The following is a 19,363-nucleotide window of genomic DNA, read 5'->3' on the forward strand; positions in this document are numbered from 1 at the left end:
CTCAACCCCTCTTCTTTGTGATGTAGTCTTGGGGGTGTAGCATGGGAGATTAGCAGCTAATAAAAGTTGGGGTCTTCTTTTGTTCAGGGCTTCCATCTTGTTTCACCTGGTGGCAGGTGGGAGTCCTGTTGCGACAGTCTTCAATAAAGACCAAGCCTACTGGCTGCTGTTTTGCTATGGTATTCCTGAGGGAGCCCTCAGATGTCTCCATTAACACCCCTAAACAAATGCTAAGTCAGAATTGGTAAAGGCTAAGCCAGATTTTCTGAAGATTCATTCATTCATTCATTCATTCATTCATTCATTCATTCATTCTCTCATTATCCAACCTTGAAATAAAGCTAAGACGCAACAGCACATCAATTGTAGTTCTTTATGTCCCTTAAAAAAAGAAAAACTTTTTTAACATATAAAAATTTACAGAAACACATACATTCAAATACAGAGGAGCAGCTCCCTTCTCTGGCGGGACGGAGGACAGCCACAATCCCCTCCCAACCACCATAAAAAAAACCACACACACACACCCAGGAAGATCCTACCCGCTGGTTTCTGCTTGTTAAAACTAACCCAGATTCAGCACCCAAAAAATAGGCAGCCTGGCCCTGGCAAAGCAATTTGGGAGGGGGGTGGAACGCCATCATTTATTTCTGCAGCAATTGGGGAAGCCGTTCTCCCCCAAGCCCTTTGGTGCATCAGGTTGTAAAAGCAGATAACCTAACAGTCAAAGCAGAGGGAAGACACAAGTTTCGCTTAACTCCCCAAACCCTGAAGAGAAACGAAAGTATTTCGCTTGACCGGGGCTTCCAAGCTGTGGCTCAGGTGTGGGAGGGGCATATTTGGGGGAAGAGCAGAGGCAAGCCCCGCCTCCAACCCCCAACCCCCCCGCTTTCCAGTCTCTCCCGACATTTGGGAAATGGGCACGGCCAGCACTGGGGTTCAAAGTCTTGACCCGAAACCGGGCACCCCAATAATCCCACGTCCCCAAACTCAATCCCAACGCCCTTGGTGAGCCCTGTCTTGGCCCACAGAAGTCTTTACTGTCCACCACGTGCAGGACAGCAGTCGGGGGGGGTTTCCACCACATCCGTCACGCCAATAAATAAACTTAGTGGTGCAAAAACCAGCTGGCCCCTTCCGAAAGGCCCCTGGGGTTCTTCCAGTTCCGCCCCAGGCCCTGTATCCCCCTGGTTCCAGTAGCATATCTGGCTGAATAAATTAAACGGCAGAGTCCCGGGGGAGCCAAGGGGGCCCCCCGTCTCGACATGTCGGCTGCATCTTCCTGGCTCACTTCCCCAACATCCTCTCCAAGATGGCGATGAGGTTGTCCAGGCCCCAGAGGTATCCGTCCTCGCGGTTGCCTTCCTGCCAGGGCAGGCGGTGAGTCAGAGTCTGCTTCTCGGGCAGCGGCACCGTCTTGCCAAAGTCGATCATCCACACCCGCGCTAGACCCGTCTGGTCGTGGATGAAGAGAAGAGAGCTGCCCACCACCTGGGAGAGAAAGGAAGAGAAAAAAGAGAACATGAATGACTGTGCTAAAAGCACCCTTGCTTCGGCAAGCCTAACATCATAGCTGTCAACTTACAGATTTGAAAATAAGGGACCAGCAGCCTCGAAAATAAGGGACCAGCAGCCAAAATAAGGGGTTTTCCAAGCACAGGTATGTTCAACTTCTGAGCCCCTCCGAGCCAAAGGCAGAAAGCCCAGCCAGGAGCCAAATGAAGCCTCAAGGAAAACCACCGTCACCGCTCCGCTGGGAAGCGCTGAGCAAAGGCGAGTCCCCAGGCAACGTGGCCGATTTGATCAGCACAAGGCATGCAAGCTCCACCCCCCAGTCGTTCTTAGACTCCTTATTGGGTGAGCCACGCAGCCAAGCAACACAGTTGGAGCCTCCCTCCTCCCTGGCCGGCAGGAAGGGAGGGGAGCTGCTTCCTTTGAAACCCGGGAAATTTAAGGGACATCATCAATAAGGGACAGCAGCGGGACACGGCGCTGGGATAAGGTACTGTCCCGCCAAATAAGGGGCGGTTGACAGCTATGCCTACCATTATTGTGACATACTGGTATATTGCAATGTTTCGCTGGCGAGATATTGCGATGATGAAAAGCAGATATTGGCCAACCCTTCTACACAGACGCTTAGAAATTCCTGGTGTGAATCTTACATCTTTTTTTATTGTAACTCTGAGTTTTTTTTAAAAAGAGTTGCAATTTTTTCTTGCTTTTAGTTTTTTGGAAACCACTTTGAAGGGTACAATCAAGCGGTGCATAGATTTCATGAAATAAGGGAATCAGTTTCCCACTAGGGGAGAATGGTTATGTAAGCTTTCAGTATATTTAGAATTACCGTATTTTTTGCTCTATAAGACTCACTTTTTCCCTCCTAAAAAGTAAGGGGAAATGTGTGTGCGTCTTATGGAGCGAATGCAGGCTGCGCAGCTATCCCAGAAGCCAGAACAGCAGGAGGGATCGCTGCTTTCACTGCGCAGCGATCTCTCTTGCTGTTCCAGCTTCTTGGATTCAGAATATTTTTTTTCTTATTTTCCTCCTCCAAAAACTAGGTGCGTCTTATGGTCTGGTGCGTCTTATAGAGCGAAAAATTCGGTAGCCAAATTTACAGATACAATAAGACGAAAACCAAAAAGTGAAGTGAAAAAGGAATGGGAGTGCCTAAATTAATACCTTAAAAGCCAAGGTTCGAGGATAGAAATCTGGCTGAGTTTGGAATAACCTTGTGAAGTGAAAGGATCAGAAAGAGGGATTTATATCTAGATGTTAGGATAGAGATGAACAGGAAAACAGGAAGATACAATGAGATGTAAAGGAGATGCTGTGGGATTGGTAGAAGTCAATGTTTGTTTTCCTTTTTAGTGTTTATATTATTAATTTGTAAGATTTGGATTTTTTTAAATATATGCTTGTTTTTGTGTTTTGTTATTTTTTGCTTTTTTGTTGTTGTTGTGTGGAAAATACCCCGCCCTCCCCAAAACTGGGCTCAGGGCGGATAACACCAGATATAAAACATTTGATTGAAATACAACTTAAAAAACAAGATTAAGATACAACATTAAAATGCAGCCTCGTTTCAGCACAAACTCAAAAACTTTTTTGGGGATGAAAACGTCAAGTCTTCACCAAGGCTAACTATCCAGATCCTGAAAGTTAATTTTACTGCGTACTCTGCTAATGGATTGGGATCCATTTAAGCCTTTGTTTTTAGATTAAGGCTTGTTTGCACTGGATCAGATTGATGTGCCATCTTCCTTGCGCATCCTGCCGTTTCTTGAGCTTGCAAACCGCCTTTTACCTTAGAAAGGCACCATGCAAACGGAAAGCCAAAATGAGATGGAAAAGTACCCTGAGAGTGGCGGGGGAATGAGAGGCAGGGCCCCAAAAATCAAGGACCCAAGACCCTGCAGCAGCCCACCAGATGCCCTCGGAAGTCCCCACCTCATTCCGCGGAAAGAGACCCACCTCATGCGTCTTGAAGAACTCGGACTGTTCAAGCGCCATCTTGACTTCCTGAAGCCGCTCCAGGTAGCTTGTCTGGGGAAAGAAGAAGGAGAGACCTGAGAGGATATACAACGGTCCCTTCCCAAATTCTACGGCCTTCCCGGAGCCACGACTGGGGCAGGTGCCAGGAAAACCCTGGAGGAGATGGGCTGCCTTTTCCCAAAAGTGCACAAAACAAATGAAATACTGAAAATCCCTGAAACGAGAAGTAATCGACTAGAAATATTACTTTGTGGAAATCAACTAAATAATAAATATCAAAAAGCTTAAGAAACTTTAAATGAGCAAAATTCAAACAAGGGTAGAACCCCCAAAAATTCTGACGCATTGTAATCCGGGCTGAAGCAAAGCACAGTAATAAAAGATTGAAGACTCAAAAGTACAGTTTCTAATACTGAATTTACAAAAAAGGTAAATAGCAAGTTTTAAACAAAGCCAAACTTGAAGAAGCACAATAAGGGGTTGAAAACTCAACTGTGAAAATTCTAGTGCTGCTTTTACAAAAAGGTTTAAAAACCTAAACCAAAAGTGGGCAGGGGGCCACAGAAATCTCAAAAGTGCCATGTGAAGGAAAAGCCTGGAAAGTGTCAAATGGGCCCCCCTCCCTGCAAAGGGATTAGTACCCTCGGGCAGAATCGGGACCCTCACCAGGACTCTCCTGTCTCCGTCCACAAAGTCCCAGAAGGCCTGTGTCACCTGCTCCGGTTGGCGAGTCTTCTTGAAACTGGTGTTGCAGGTGCCGTCCGCTTTCTTGAAAAGAGAAAGTGAGAAACAATGTCAGACTATCGGGAAACGAGGCAGCCTTAAAAACCAGCACTGCGTCTCCAGGATCCAACGATGAGCAGAGCCAAAGGGACTAATAATAATAATAATAATAATAATAATAATAATAAAAAAAAAATTTATTTATACCCTGCCCTCCCCAGCCTAGACCGGGCTCAGGGCAGCTAACACCCAATATAAAAACAAATTGATTGAAATACAACTTAAAAGCAAGATTAAAATACAACATTAAAACATTAACTTAGAGGCTCCACCTCTGTGCTTTCCCGGTGGCCATGGAGAAATAATTTTTTAGAGGCTGTGAGGACAAAGCTGTGCCTGGTTTGTTTTGGGGCTGAATTTATTCAAATGCAAAGGTTGGTGCATTACTACAAATAGCCCTGGCAGCTTCAGAAACTGGACTTTCCCCCCGTCACAGTCATAAGAGCGTAAGAAGAGGCCGCTGGATCCTGTCCTCACAGTGGACAGATCCCCATAAGAACCTATGAATCGTGATAGACTGCTCCTGGAGCTGGAGGGCTCTGTAAGACCACAAGAAGAGCCTAGCTGCTGGACTAGGCCAAAGGTGGCCCATCTAGCCTGGGCATTTCTTCTCACAGGGGCCAACTAGATGCCCCAGGCAGGTCCCCCCAACACCAGAACAGCTCTCCCTAACTCAAGAATACTCGTAGCCAGAAGTGAAACAACACGAACAACAATAATAGATTGGCAAACACTCATGATCGAGTATTTTCAATTAGCAAAGCTGACTGGGAAAGTCACGGGAGCCCCGAATCAAAAAATATACAGAAAATGGCAATTATTCAAGGAGTATATAAGATTATATTGTAAAAATGATATTATTCTAGCAGAATTGAATGATAAAAGGTAAAGGTAAAGGGACCCCTGACCATTAGTTCCAGTCGTGGCCGACTCTGGAGTTGCGGCGCTCATCTCGCTTTACTGGCCAAGGGAGCCGGCGTACAGCTTCCAGGTCATGTGGCCAGCAGGACTAAGCCGCTTCTGGCGAACCAGAGCAGCGCACGGAAACGCTGTTTACCTTCCCGCCGGAGTGGTACCTATTTATCTACTTTCAATCTGACGTGCTTTTGAACTGCTAGGTTGGCAGGAGCAGGGACCGAACAACGGGAGCTCACCCCGTCGCAGGGATTCGAACCGCCGACCTTCTGATCAGCAAGTCCTAGGCTCTGTGGTTTAACCCACAGCACCACCCGCATCCCATAATTGAATGATACTTGTGTATAATAAACATCTTAGAGGAATATATAGAAAAAGGCATAAAATAAACTGCGATAAAACGAAGACAATATAAAAAGTACAATGAAAACGACTGGAAGTTTTTCTCAGAAGACTTTATGATGCTGTGTAAATGATTGGCTTTTTAACTGATTCTTTTCGTTATTGATAATTTTTTTGTTTGTTTGTTTTTCTTTCTTTTTTTCCTTTTCTCTTTCATTCTCGTGTTTATTCCGTTGTAATGTATGATTGTACTTTAAATCAATAATGACGATATTAAAAAAAAAAAAGAGTGCCCCTCCCTGCTGCAGTCGCTCACCTTGATGCCTTCGATGCGAAAGCCAAGCGTGGTGGTGGAGCTGAGAGTCTCCCTCCACTGCATGTAGCGGGGCTTCAGGACGGCACTCTGCGCATGCTCTTCCGCCGTGGGAGCCGCCGGGTCCACGGCCACCATCTTGTCATACATGTCTCTGCGCGGACAGGGCTGCTGCCTCGCCTTCTCCAGCTCCTCCTCGAGGTACGTCCTGCACCGGGGGGAGAGAAGAGAAGAACAAGGTCAGGCGCCCATCTTGACGCTGCTCCTCTGGCTCGGGGTCAGGCTGGATGACCTCCTGGTATCCCAACCCCGGGTGGCTTGAAGGGCTCACCTGACTCCCATCTTGCAGTCCATGATGGAGGGAGCGTCAAAGCCGGCCAGCAGGTCCTCCATCTGGATGTAGGTCTCCCCATCGCGCTCCACCACCCCATAATAGGCCGGGACGTAGGGCTGCAGCGCGTCGCACACCAGGCGCTCCAGGCATTGCTGCTCGCTGGGGCAGTACTTCTTCAGGATGCAGCCAAAATCCCCGGCCCTGAAGTTGCCTGCGGGGGAGAAGAGACAAGGTATCAAGAAGAGTTGGTCAGGGGGCAGGAGATGCTGCCCTCGGGGCAAAGCACGACCCCTGGCGCTTGCAGCGGCCGCCAGAAGAGCATTGGGAAAGTAAACGGCCTCGGTCCAGTATACCTGAAGCAGCGTCTCCACCCCCATTGTTCTGCCTGGACCCTGAGGTCCAACTCCAAGGGCCTTCTGGCAGTTCCCTCATTGCGAGAAGCCAAGTTACAGGGAACCAGGCAGAGGGCCTTCTCGGTGGTGGCACCCGCCCTGTGAAACGCCCTCCCACCAGATGTCAAAGAGAAAAATAACTACCAAACTTTTAGAAGACATCTGAAGGCAGCCCTGTTTAGGGACGCTTTTAATGTTTAATAGGTTATTGTATTTTAGTGTTCTGTTGGAAGCCGCCCAGAGTGGCTGGGGAAACCCAGCCAGATGGGCGGGGTATAAATAATATATTGTTGTGGTGGTGGTTATTCTTATTATATTGAAAGCTGGTGTCCCAATGCAAACGTGCATCTGCATCTGGGATCCCATGTCCAGCCCTGGTCACCTCCCCTCCCCCCACCCAGAAGGATATTGCAGAGTTCAGAAAAGGGCAACTGAAATGATGGTGGGGGTGGAGGAAGAAGAAAAACCGCAGCATTTGGGGCTTTTCTAGTTTGGAGGAAAGGCCGGCGAGCTGTGGAACCCACTGCCACAAGAGGCAGGGATGGCTGCGTTTTCCGGCATTTCTGGGGTCTGGACTAGAGGACTACAGGGAAGCTTTTAATGTTTAATAGGTTATTGTATTTTAGTGTTTTGTTGGAAGCCGCCCAGAGCCCATAGTGGCTGTGGAAACGCAGCCAGATGGGCAGGGTATAAATTAATAATAATAATAATAATAATAATAATAATAATAATAATAATTATTATTATTATTATTATTATTATTATTATTATTATTATTACCATGCCCTCCAAGTCTGTATCCATCGCTTGCCTCCTGCCACAGGGAGTTCCGCAGGTTCACAAGGAAGGGCTTTCCTGAGCCTGCCAGCATTACCCATGATTTCTAGCGCTTAGGAACCTTTTGAGGGTTCCTAACTTGTCGGGGGGAGGCGTCTTCAGAGGGGATCCCCTGCCTTTCTTCCTCCCCCCCTCCCCGATTCCAAGGTCTGCCTGGAGACCCGGCCACAATTGTACACATGCTCCCCCCCCGCAAGACCCCACCCCAACCAGCCTCCTCCCCTCTAACCCCAGTTACCTGCATGGCCGGCCAGCTGGACCCAGGGGTAGCGCTTGCGGAAAGAAACCACACAGGGCGACCACTGCACCATGTTCCTCAGCTTCTTCCAGGGCTTGTTCTGCAGACGAAAGGAAACGCACCGTGAGCCTTAGGAGAATTGGGGCCCTTTTGGGGCAATCAAAGGGGGGGGGGAGGAACTGTGACCCTTTCCACTTGGTCAAGAGCAAGAATTTTGTATCTGAAACGTCAGGCAAAACACTCTACTCCATCACTTTTCTGCTGCTCCAGAGAAGCGGACACGGAGCAATGGATCCAAACTACAAGAAAGAAGATTCCACCTAAACATTAGGAAGAACTTCCTGACAGTAAGAGCTGTTGGACAGTGGAATTTGCTGCCAAGGAGTGTGGTGGCGTCTCCTCCTTTGGAGGTCTTTAAGCAGAGGCTTGACAACCATATGTCAGGAGTGCTCTGATGGTGTTTCCTGCTTGGCAGGGGGTTGGACTCGATGGCCCTTGTGGTCTCTTCCAACTCTAGGATTCTATGATCATGCCCTGTTCTGCTTAAGCAGATGCCACGGCATAGTGGAGTGTGCAAAACTCAGGCAGGCTCTCACCCACTACAGAAACAGCTGCTCCAAGTCCCCAGTCCTTCACTGGAGGTGTTTAAGCAGAGGTTGGGCTGGCCATCCGCTCGGGATTCTGTAGCTGCAATACATGCATTGCGGCGGGTTGGACTAGATGACCCCTGGGGTTCCCTTCTAACACTACAATTCTATAATTCTACACAAAGAGGTGAAAAATCTGCTGGATAGCGCAGGTGTCCAGCTCATTTCGGACCTGGGGGGGGGGTCTACCTTTTTATTATTTCTTTATTTATACCTGAAGGAGCGTCTCCACCCCCATCGTTCTACCAGGACACTGAGGTCCTCCTCTGAAGGCCTTCTGGCAGTTCGCTGGCTGTGAGAAGCCATGTTACAGGGAACCAGGCAGAGGGCCTTCTCGGTGGTGGCACCCGCCCTGTGGAACACCCTCCCACAAGATGTCAAAGAGAATAACAAGAACAACTACCAGACTTTTAGAAGACATCTGAAGGGAGCCCTGTTTAGGGAAGCTTTTAATGTTTAACAGACCATTGTATTTTAATATTTTGTTGGGAGCCGCCCAGAGTGGCTGAGGAAACCCAGCCAGATTGGTGGGGTATAAATATAATATTATATTTATTATAATTATATCTATATTTAAATATTTTTTTAATTATTATTGTTATTATTATAAATAAAATATTATTTTTTAATTATTATTGTTATTATAAATAAAATATTATTTTTTATTTATTGTTGTTGTTGTTGTTGTTGTTGTTGTTGTTGTTGTTGTTGTTGTTATATTGCCCCCCAGAGTTTATGTATGATGCCTCAGTTTAGTGGCAGGAAATAAATTCTGTCAAATCCACCTTGATCTTACAGGAAAGGAGGAATTTCACCCATTACACTCTTCTCCAAACAGTCAAACAGGCATCCAAATTACAGGTCTTTAGAAGCCCCCGGGTGGAGAGTAGTTTTTCATAGAATCATAGACCTGGATGGGACCCCCAAAGGTGCTCTAGTGCAACCCCCTGCAATCTAGGGATCCCCACTAAAGCATCCAGGATAGGTGGACACCCAACCTCTGCTTAAAAACTTCCAAGGGAGTCCACAAGCTCCCAAGAAAATACATATATAAGAAGAAGCGAAAAGAGAAAGACAGGGAACTTTGCATCTTGGGTTCCATCTCCTCTTCGCCAAATCCACCCCACCCCGCTTTGAGGGAAGGCGGTGGGTCTGGCAGGTTGAGATGGACGCAGCTGGGGCAGCCAGATAAGCAGAGCCACAAGCAGAATGCGGCCACACCTCCACCAAATAAACCGGAATTTATTTCTCCAGCGCAGTCTGTGTGCAATGTACAAAACAAAGTCGAGATGGAGGTCTCTGCCCTGAGGGGCCTACAATCATCAGAACTAAGACAGCGGTGGCCACAGCAGGAGCTGTCTGAAGAAAGGCCGGATCAGACCGCTATTAGCAAAAAATTGGAAAACTCAAGAAATACCAACGGTAGAAGAATGGCATGAGAAGATGTTGGAGTTTCTGGAGCTGGCTGACCTGACTGGAAGAATCCGCGAGCAGAAAGAGGAGGAATACAGTGGTGCCTCGCAAGACGAAATTAATTCGTTCCGCAAGTTTTTTCTTCTTGCGAGTTTTTCGTCTTGTGTAGCACGGTTTCCCATAGGAATGCATTGAAAATCAATTAATGCGTTCCTATGGAAACCGCTTGCCAGGCTGGCGGTGCGGAGAAGGGCTTTTCTCCCCACCGCAAGCCTTCAGGACAGGTACGGGAACAGAGGGGAAGGGGCGCAGCGCTTCTCCTCTGTTCCCGGGGCTTGCGGTGGGAGGAGGGTTTTTCCTCCCCACCGCCAACATTCAGAACAGCATTCTGAATGTTGGCGGTGGGAAGGAAAACCCTCCTCCCACCGCAAGTCTTCAGGATAGCCATCCGAAGGCTGGCGTGGGGAGAAGGGCTTTCCGCCCCACCGCCAGCCTTCGGAGCAGCCTTCCGAAGGCTGGCGCGGGGAGAAGGGCTTTCCGCCCCACCGCCAGCCTTGCGAAGGAAGCCCATAGGGAAATTCGTTTTGCGAAGCGCCTCCAAAACGGAAAACCCTTTCGTCTAGCGGGTTTTCCGTCTTGCGAGGCGTTCGTCTTGCAGGGCACCACTGTACCAAGAAGACTGGATGAAATTTAAAGACTATTTAGCTAAATATTGTAATATAAGATAACTGAGAAGGTTCTTGAAAGTACTAAATAGGCCTAGGATAACAATAAGAATGTGGCATAGCAATATGGATTTAAGACAATAAGAAAAGAGTTGGATATAGTTACCTGAAGGAACTAATTATTTGGAAAGACGTTTGGGAGAACTGCTACAAGGTGATATAATGAAATTCGGTTAAGGGGGGTTTGAAGAAGTCACTTAACCATGGAATTGAAAATGAATATGAGAAGGAATATGGCTTTTTATTTTTTAGTATTGTGACGTGTTTTGTTTTGTGTGTTTTATATGTTATATTTGTTATAAATGTGGAAAATTAATAAAGAAATTTGGAAGAAAGGCCAGATCAGGCTGCTTCAGGGGCTGGATCCTGCCCACAGCCGGCCTACCCTGCCTGCGTTCTCCGTTTATTTGTGAAACCCAATTAGACCCCATATTTCCAAAAGCAGAACTGGAATTCACGGGGGGGGGGGGGGAGACACACACACACACACACAGCCTGTAGAGGAGTCATTGCTAAAGTAGTTGGGGAAATTGTCCCAAGCTCAGTATTGATGTATGGAAGTGAGAGCTGGACCATAAAGAAGGCTGATCGCCGAAGAATGGATGCTTTTGAATTCTGGTGCTGGAGGAGACTCTTGAGAGTCCCATGGAGGGCAAGAAGATCAAACCTCTCCATTCTGAAGGAAATCAGCCCTGAGTGCTCCCTGGAAGGACAGATCCTGAAGCTGAGGCTCCAAGACTTTGGCCACCTCAGGAGAAGAGAAGACTCCCTGGAAAAGACCCTGATGTTGGGAAAGATGGAGGGCACAAGGAGAAGGGGACGACAGAGGACGAGATGGTGGGACAGTGTTCTGGAAGCTACCAGCATGAGTTTGACCAAACTGCGGGAGGCAGTGGAAGACAGGAGTGCCTGGCGTGCTCTGGTCCAGGGGGTCACAAAGAGGCGGACACCACTAAAGACTAAACAACAACAACAGTATTGTCCATGCAGGCAGGCTGTGGCTCTCCAGCGGTCATAAAATCACAGGAATGTCGAGCTGGAAGGGACCCCAAGGGTCATCTAGCCCAACCCCTTGCAGTGCAGGAATCTCGGCTGGTCTTCTTCCCCAGCCTGGCTAAGAGACGCCAGCAGAGATTGAACCCCCCACCTTCAGTGGATCTCAAAGTGGGCAGTGGCAAACCCCACCCACCCCGGGGTGGAACGAGATTCCCTAGGGGTTCTCAGTTGTTTTTTTAAATTAAATTTGCATACATCCAAAGATCACAGGGCAGTTCACGTCATAAAGAACAAAACGAGAACACAAAATACGTAACAACCCAAGTAATTGAGCCAAATAGTTTTAACTGGGTTTTGAATACATGGGCAATGAATCGTCACCGTTTTGTTTTGGGTTTTATGGCGTTCTTATCTTCCTAAGAAGCCCATGCAAATCGCTGTTCTGAACAATGCTTTCCATAGGGTCAGGTAGGGCTCACAGGGGGTGAGTTTATGGAACCAGGGGGGTGGGTGGGCACCCTCCCAAAAAGTCTGGGAACCACTGGCCTGATTGAAGCTGCAAAAAGCCGAAAGGGGCTGGTACAGTGGTGCCTCGCAAGACGAAATTAATCCGTTCCGTGAGTCTCTTCGTCTTGCGGTTTTTTCGTCTTGCGAAGCACGGCTATTAGCGGCTTAGCGGCTATTTACGGCTTAGAGGCTATTAGCGGCTTTAAGAAAGAGGAAACAAACTTGCAAGAACTCGCAAGACGTTTCGTCTTGCGAAGCAAGCCCATAGGGAAATTCGTCTTGTGGAACGACTCAAAAAACGCAAAACCCTTTCGTCTAGCGAGTTTTTCGTCTTGCGAGGCATTTGTCTTGCGGGGCACCACTGTATAGGCATCCTGCACAAAGCCTGGAGGCCACCACTGAAGGGGCCCTGCTTCTTTTGCAGGGGGTGGACTAGATGACTCTAGGGGACCCTTCTTCATTCGCAGCCCCCACCCCAGGCAGGCCACGGCGCTCCTACTTTCGTCCCCCCCACCCCACCCCAGCTCACAAGCAGAGATCTGCTGTGATCTGGGTCCATCCAGTTGCACCTCAGCTCAGCGGAAAAACCTCCCTCTTCCTCCCACATCGCTAACCACAGCATGACAGAGTTTCCACTGTGAGCAGGAGGCAGCAAGGGGGGGTTGCTCAATTTGCCACAGCTGAAAAGCAAACAACTGCCTGGGGGGGCGGGGAGTTGACACCTGCCAAAGGGCCAAGCCTTATTTATTGCCCAGGTGAGACGAGGAAGACTTGCTCGGGATGGTAGTGAGTGGCACTCTGCATATGCTCAGAAGCACCCTTGGTTTTCCTCACTTTGAAATTGGCAGGGCTGAGCCACTGCCAAGTTTATAAGAAGGGGCCAAGGGAGAGAGGGCCAGGCGTCTTGGCTCCAACTCCTGAGCTAGTCCCCACCACCACTGATTTTTTTTTATTATTATTATAATCTGTTTACTGCCCTTCTTATGAAGATACCAGGGTAGTTTCACAACAGAAAAATAAAAAATGAAAATACAAAACCAAGCCAATAACTCACGTGCCCAGCCACAATTCCTCCCCTCCGCCATGCCCTTCTGCCATCGTCTTCAATCCGGCACCCGCCAGACACTTTGGACTACAACTCCCATCCATGGGAACCGTAGTGCAAATCGCCTAGAGCGTACAGTTCAGCTATGGAACTCGCTCCTTCAAGAGGGCAGTGACGGCTACCAACCTGGGTAGGGGGTTGGACTAGATGACTCCTAAGGGTCCCTTCCAACTCTACCATCCTGTGTGAACTAGGATTGGGCAAATTCGACAGGACTTTCTTTATGTATGCTACAAGAGCAGCAAGAATACTCATCGCAAAGTATTGGAAGACACAGGAGCTACCCACTCTGGAAGAATGGCAGATGAAAGTGATGGACTACATGGAATTGGCGGAAATGACTGGCAGAATCCGAGACCAGGGAGAAGAGTCGGTGGAAGAAGATTGGAAGAAATTTAAAGATTATTTACAGAAATATTGCAAAATTAATGAATGTTAGAATGATGTTGGATTGAAGTGAAGTGGTTTCTAGCTCTAATGATATAAAAGAAAATGGAAAATTGGATTTCTAAATAGGTAAAAAATTAATGTTATAATATATTAAGATCAAAGATCAGGATAATAAGGAGGGAAAGAAATTGCTGAATTAATTAATTGAATTGGAACACAAAAAAAGGGAGGTATGAGGAGGTCAGGGAAACAAGGATATGAATGTAAGATATGGAAAGGTTGATTTTTTATTTTTCCTTTTTTTCTGTAAGTGTACTTACTTTTTTATTCTGTATTTTTCTTGTATTTTTATTTTTGTCTTTTACCTTTGTATTTCTTGCTTTTATGCAATTCCTTTTTCTGAAACTTTAATAAATATTTTATATATATAAAAAAAAGGATTGGGCAAATTCATGGAGGACAAGGAGGCTGGAGACCAGCTCCTAGCCAGGAGGGCTCTGCTCTGTTGCTGGTTTTCCTCGGGGATCTGAAGGCAAGAATATCAGAAGAGCTCGGCTGCTGGATGAGACCAACGGGGGCCCCATCTAGCCCAGCACCCTTTGTGGCTTAGGGCCCCCATATCCCCGGGACCACCTCTCCTGGTCTGCCCCGCAGAGGACCTTAAGGTCCATGAATAACCATAGTTTAGGGGTCCCGGGCCCTAAGGAAGTCAGACTATCCTCCGCCAGGGCCAGGGCCTTCTCAGTGATGGCTCCAATCTGGTGGAACGCTCTGTCCCAAGAGACCAGGGCCCTGCAGGATTTAACCTCCTTCTGCTGGGCCTGTGAGACAGAGCTATTCCGCCTGGCCTTTAATTTGAATTCAGCCTGACCTTTTATTTCCCTTCTCTTCCCTCCCCTTCCCCTTTTATGAAGATCACCCGCTCTGAGACCCCACAGCTTAATTCTTCCCTGGCCTCCTCGCTGGCCCAAGTAGGACCAATTCGGCCAGCTAGCCCTGGGGATTATCTAAATCCCCTAAATTCCCCTAAATTGATTTTTGAGTTTCATTGTCATTCATGTTTTTATACTGTATTTTATGCTGTTTTTATAATTAAGTGCTCCGGCTGGGGAGGGCGGGATATAAATAAAATTTATTATTATTATTATTATTATTATTATTATTATTATTATTATTAAAGTGTTTTAAATTTGTTGTTAGCCGCCCTGAGCCCGGTTTTTGAACCGGGAAGGGCGGGGTATAAATAAAAATTTATTATTATTATTGCCACAGGGGCCAAATACCCCCAAATAAACTAGGAATCTAGCTAGACTGCCTGTGGACCTGGAGGTTCCACAGGAGCCTAAGAGCAGCCTGGCTGCCGGATCAGGCCAAGCTCTCATCCAGTCCAGCCTCCTGTTCCCACAGTGGCCCCCCAGATGCCCCAGTGAGAAACAGGACCTGAGCCCAACATTTCTGCTGTCCAATCAGAGGCAATCAGAGGCATTTTCCGCCTCTGGCAGTGGATGACACACACAGCCATTGTGGGTGGTAGCAACTGAGAGCTGTGTCCCATAATTATCCATGAATTTGTCCAATCCCCTATCTCCTGTGTTAGGGAGTTCCACAGTTTACCTTTGCGCTGCCTAAGGTCCATATAGTTCAAGCTATGGTTTTCCCAGTAGTGATGTATGGAAGTGAGAGCTGGACCATAAAGAAGGCTGGTCACCAAAGAATTTATGCTTTTGAATTCTGGTGCTGGAGGATACTCTTGAGAGTCCCATGGACTGCAAGAAGATCAAACCTCTCCATTCTGAAGGAAATCAGCCCCGAGTGCTCACTGGAAGGACAGATCCTGAAGCTGAGACTCCAATACTCTGGCCACCTCATAAGAAGAGAAGACTCCCTGGAAAAGACCCTGATGTTGGGAAAGATGGAGGGCACAAGGAGAGGGGACAACAGAGGACGAGATGGTGGGACAGTGTTCTTGAAGTGACCAGCATGAGTTTGACCAAACTGCAGGAGGCAGTGGAAGACAGGAGTGCCTGGCGTGCTCTGGTCCAGGGAGTCACGAAGAGTCGGACAGGACTAAACGACTAAACAACAACAACAAAGGAACGCCTTCCTTTGAGCTGTCCTGAATCTTCCAGCATTCACTGGATGCCCACAAGTCCTCTTGTTACGACGGACTCTGTCCACTTTCTCCAGGCCATGACTAATTTTTCCACTTCTCTTTCCTCCTCCGACTTGCTCTTTCTCTCAGCTAAACAGCCCCAAATGTTGCTGCATCCTCTCTATCATTTTGGTTCCCTTGAGCTGACCCTCTTCCAGCTCCGTAACTTCCTTTTTCACAAGGTTCCAGGGCTCAAATCACAACACGTACGGACAGGGTGCTTCTGAGCGCATACAGAGTGCTTTCTCTTTTGTCACCAAGGATCTAGTCGGAACCCACGCAACTGGGACTTGGGGAAAAGTTTCCAGCTTCCAGGTTAATATGATGATAGTAATTTTATTATTGATACCCAGCCCATCTGGCTGGGGTTCAAAGCCTTTGGACCTTCTTGCCAAAGTGAGCTTTGGTAGGTGAGTGAGGCAGCCACAGCCTGTCACCCTCGCCACTCCCCCCAAACCTGTTCCACGCCCAGGCTGCCCTTTTGCCCTCTCTCTCTGTCTTTCCAAGATCTGCTTCCAACTGCCCCCCAGGCGGGATGGGGGGGAAAGCATGGGAGAGATCTTCATGGGAAATGGCAACAGCAGAAACCTCAGCCGTTCCACCTGCCCTGACAGGTTGGGTTGGTTGGCACGGGCCTGCGGGCGCAGCGCCCTGAGCAGCCGGTGCCAAGTTTTCCACCTGCCTTTTGTAAACAGTCAGCGGTGAGAGTAGAGCCTGTTCCCTCCCTCCCTCCCTCCCTCCCTCCCCACAGAATCCCACAACTGTAGAGTGGGAAGGGACCTCAAGGGACATCTAGTCCAGCCCCCTACAGTGGAGGAAACGTCAGCAATGCATTTCTCACGGGGGAAACCGAGGCATGCCAGGAGGGGAGTAGTGCTGCTCAGGTTCAGAGGCTTCCTAGGTTCGTGCTCCAGTAGGAACAGTGGCGTAGCGTGGGGGGTGCAGGGGGGGCCAGCCGCACCGGGCGCAACATCTGGGGGTTAGGGGCGCAAATCCACGGATTAGGGGGCGCAAATCCACGGGTTAGGGGGCGCAAATGACTTGCCTTGCCCCGGGTGCTGACAACCCACGCTACGCCACTGAGTAGGAAGATCAATTCCCCCCCCCCGCCAACATTTTGGCTCACCCCAAAACATCCACGACTATTAAAGGATGGAGAACAGAGGCGGCAGAAGTTCTGCAGACAGATTCACAGCGCTGAAATCTCCTTACATTTTTATTCCACCTTTTCTCCAAGCTTGTGGCACACAAGCCTTCCCACCCTCTCCATTTTTATTCCGTGATCCGCCCTGAGATCTCACTATGTATATAAATCTAATCAACAACAAACAAAAACAACAACAACCACTTTATCCTCGCAACAGCCCCATGAGGTAGGTTAGAGAGACGGACCCAAATGAGAACCACTGAGAGTCGAGGGGGTGCGGGACACACACAACACTTTTTTTACGCCCTCCCCTCACATTGGGCCGGGTGGGGGGTGCTTGGATGCTCCACCCCTCCCTGAAGACTTGCATCCAGCATTCTGCCCGGCCGGAGCCACTCCGAGTAGACTCCTCCAGTTGCACCGGCATGACTGACTCAAACCGGATCCCTGGCATTTAAACGAGCCCCAGTAAAATCCTGCGCGTTGCTCTGAGTTAAGACTTCGCTGGAACCGAGGGACCCCCGCCAGCAGGACAGCTGAGCCTCTAAGAGCGGCTGCAACGTGGTGAAAACCGCTTGCAAGCAGATATTCCGCCTCCCTCCGAAGACCCCAAGGCGCTTTCCAACACAAAAACCCACGCGCATTTAAAAGGCTACCCCCTGGGCACGTGCAGAGGGCGCTCCACCGCACGCAGCTCCTTGCTTCCAACCCCCACCCTCCCTGAACCCCAAAATTGCAGAGCAAAAGCCTCACCCTGCAGGCGCTCCGGTCCAGCTTTCTCATAGCCTTCGCGAGGCCCGCAGCCGCATCCAGACGTGCGCGCAGCTCGTGCGCCAGAGGGAGCGTCCGCATAGTCCTCTGCGGCCGGGCTGCGCGCGGAGCCCTTTTATGCTCTCCGATCCAGCTCAACCCCGCCCCCTGCTCGCCCCGCCCCCTCCCGCGCAGGGCGGGGCATTTGGTGCTGATGATGCTGATCCCATCGCGTTGCCTGGCAACCGGAGAATCTTGCGGCCGATTTTTCCATGACAGCAAAAGCAGAGAGAGAGAGCGCGAGAGACGTTGCGCGCGCGTCCTGTACGCAAGGAGGCAGCGGCTGCGCAAAGGAAGCTGCCCAGTATGGGAGCGAAGGGGAGGCTGGGGCAGAGATGCACCCAAACACACACATCATAGCTGTCAACTTTTCCCTTTTCTTGCGAGGAATCCTATTCGGAATAAGGGAATTTCCCTTTAAAAAAGGGAAACGTTGACAGCTATGCACACACTCCACTTGGCTCGCAATGCACCCAGTTTGTGTGCCGCCTTTCCAAAGCTAAAGCCATGCTCAACTGGCAGCTTGCAACATAGAAAAAAATTGACAATTTTTGGATGGCCAGGTTGAGATCCCTGCATCGCGGGGGTTGGACTAGATGACTCTCAGGGTCCCAGGGTCCCTTCCAACTCTACATTAATTCTAAGATTCTAGGTAAAGGTAAAGGGACCCCTGTCCCTTAGGTCCTGTTGCAGATGACTCTGGGGTTGTGGCGCTCATCTCGCTTTATTGGCCGAGGGAGCCGGCGTACAGCTTCTGGGTCATGTGGCCAGCAGGACTAAGCCGCTTCGGGCGAACCAGAGCAGCGCACGGAAGCGCCATTTACCTTCCAGCCGGAGCGGTACCTATTTATCTACTTGCACTTTGACGTGCTTTCGAAGGCTCACCCCGTCGCGGGGATTCGAACCGCCGACCTTCTGATCAGCAAGTCCTAGGCTCTGTGGTTTAACCCACAGCGCCACCCGCGTCCCTAGGATTCTAGGAGTCCCTTCCAACTCTAGGATTCTAGGAGACGTCGTCACAAACATGACAAAAGCGCTTGGAAATAATATGAACATCCAAAAAGTACACAACCCAAATGGGGGGAAATCCACATAAATCCTGAGAAGATCGAAAATAAAGAGACCAAACATGGATATCAATAACAGCAGTGGCAATAGTCCGTTCAACAACCTCAGCTTTTGCAACTGGAGTCAGTCAGGGCCTTCAGAGGCCAGGTGGGAAAAAAGGCTGGGAAGCAGGGAGAAGGTTTTCCCAGACGCCAAGCCAAGATGCAACTTGCTCAAATGGCACCTTAAACCAAGGTTATGGGCGCAACAACGGACTGTCCAGGTGTGCTTTTTTATAAGAAGAATACAAAGCTGAAAATGAACGAACTGCAGCTAAAATCTTTTCATTTTTCACATGGTCTAGTCCTTCCCCTGCCCAGCCCCCTAATATTCTTAAGAGGGTCTCTTCTCCAGTCTTCAGAGAGTGGCTGGAAGTGGGGTGGCAGAAAAAGGTCCTCTTTTCCATTAGTGGCACTTTTAATCTGAAATCTTAGGCTCAAAACTGCACCCAGAACTCAGAAACTGCCCGCATTAATGAAATTCCCTGTCGCAAAATGCGCCTGGAACAATGGGAGTTTCGAACACTGGTTGGTTGCAGTTGACTGGATTTTGCAGAGGTAGAAAAGGTTCAGAAAAGTGCAGCCAAAAGGATGGCGGGAAGGATGCAACTTCCCTATGAAAGGACGGTGGCAGACGCTTTGAAGAAAATGCAGGTAAAAGGCAGAACAATAGAAAGCAGATGGAGAAAGGTTTTCCTTCCTCTCTCATGAAGCTG

At 48.8% G+C, this 19,363-nt stretch overlaps 1 protein-coding gene across 1 annotated transcript; it reads right to left on the reverse strand.

Annotated features, from left to right (window-relative positions):
• Window positions 1-715: 715 nt before the first annotated feature.
• ITPKC (inositol-trisphosphate 3-kinase C) lies at window positions 716-17,602 on the reverse strand. The gene is made up of 7 exons (XM_081200585.1): window positions 17,485-17,602; window positions 7,650-7,749; window positions 6,180-6,393; window positions 5,852-6,056; window positions 4,162-4,263; window positions 3,475-3,546; window positions 716-1,491 (listed from the first exon to the last, which is right to left on the reverse strand). Exons 1-7 carry the CDS (start codon window positions 17,581-17,583, stop codon window positions 1,288-1,290), a joined length of 996 nt encoding a protein of 331 aa, XP_081056711.1. The 5' UTR covers window positions 17,584-17,602; the 3' UTR covers window positions 716-1,287.
• Between the last annotated feature and the right edge of the window lie 1,761 nt (window positions 17,603-19,363).

The sequence above is a fragment of the Podarcis bocagei genome (genome assembly GCF_964188305.1).
Source record: "Podarcis bocagei genome assembly, chromosome: 7".
In the NCBI taxonomy this organism is placed as follows: domain Eukaryota; kingdom Metazoa; phylum Chordata; class Lepidosauria; order Squamata; family Lacertidae; genus Podarcis; species Podarcis bocagei.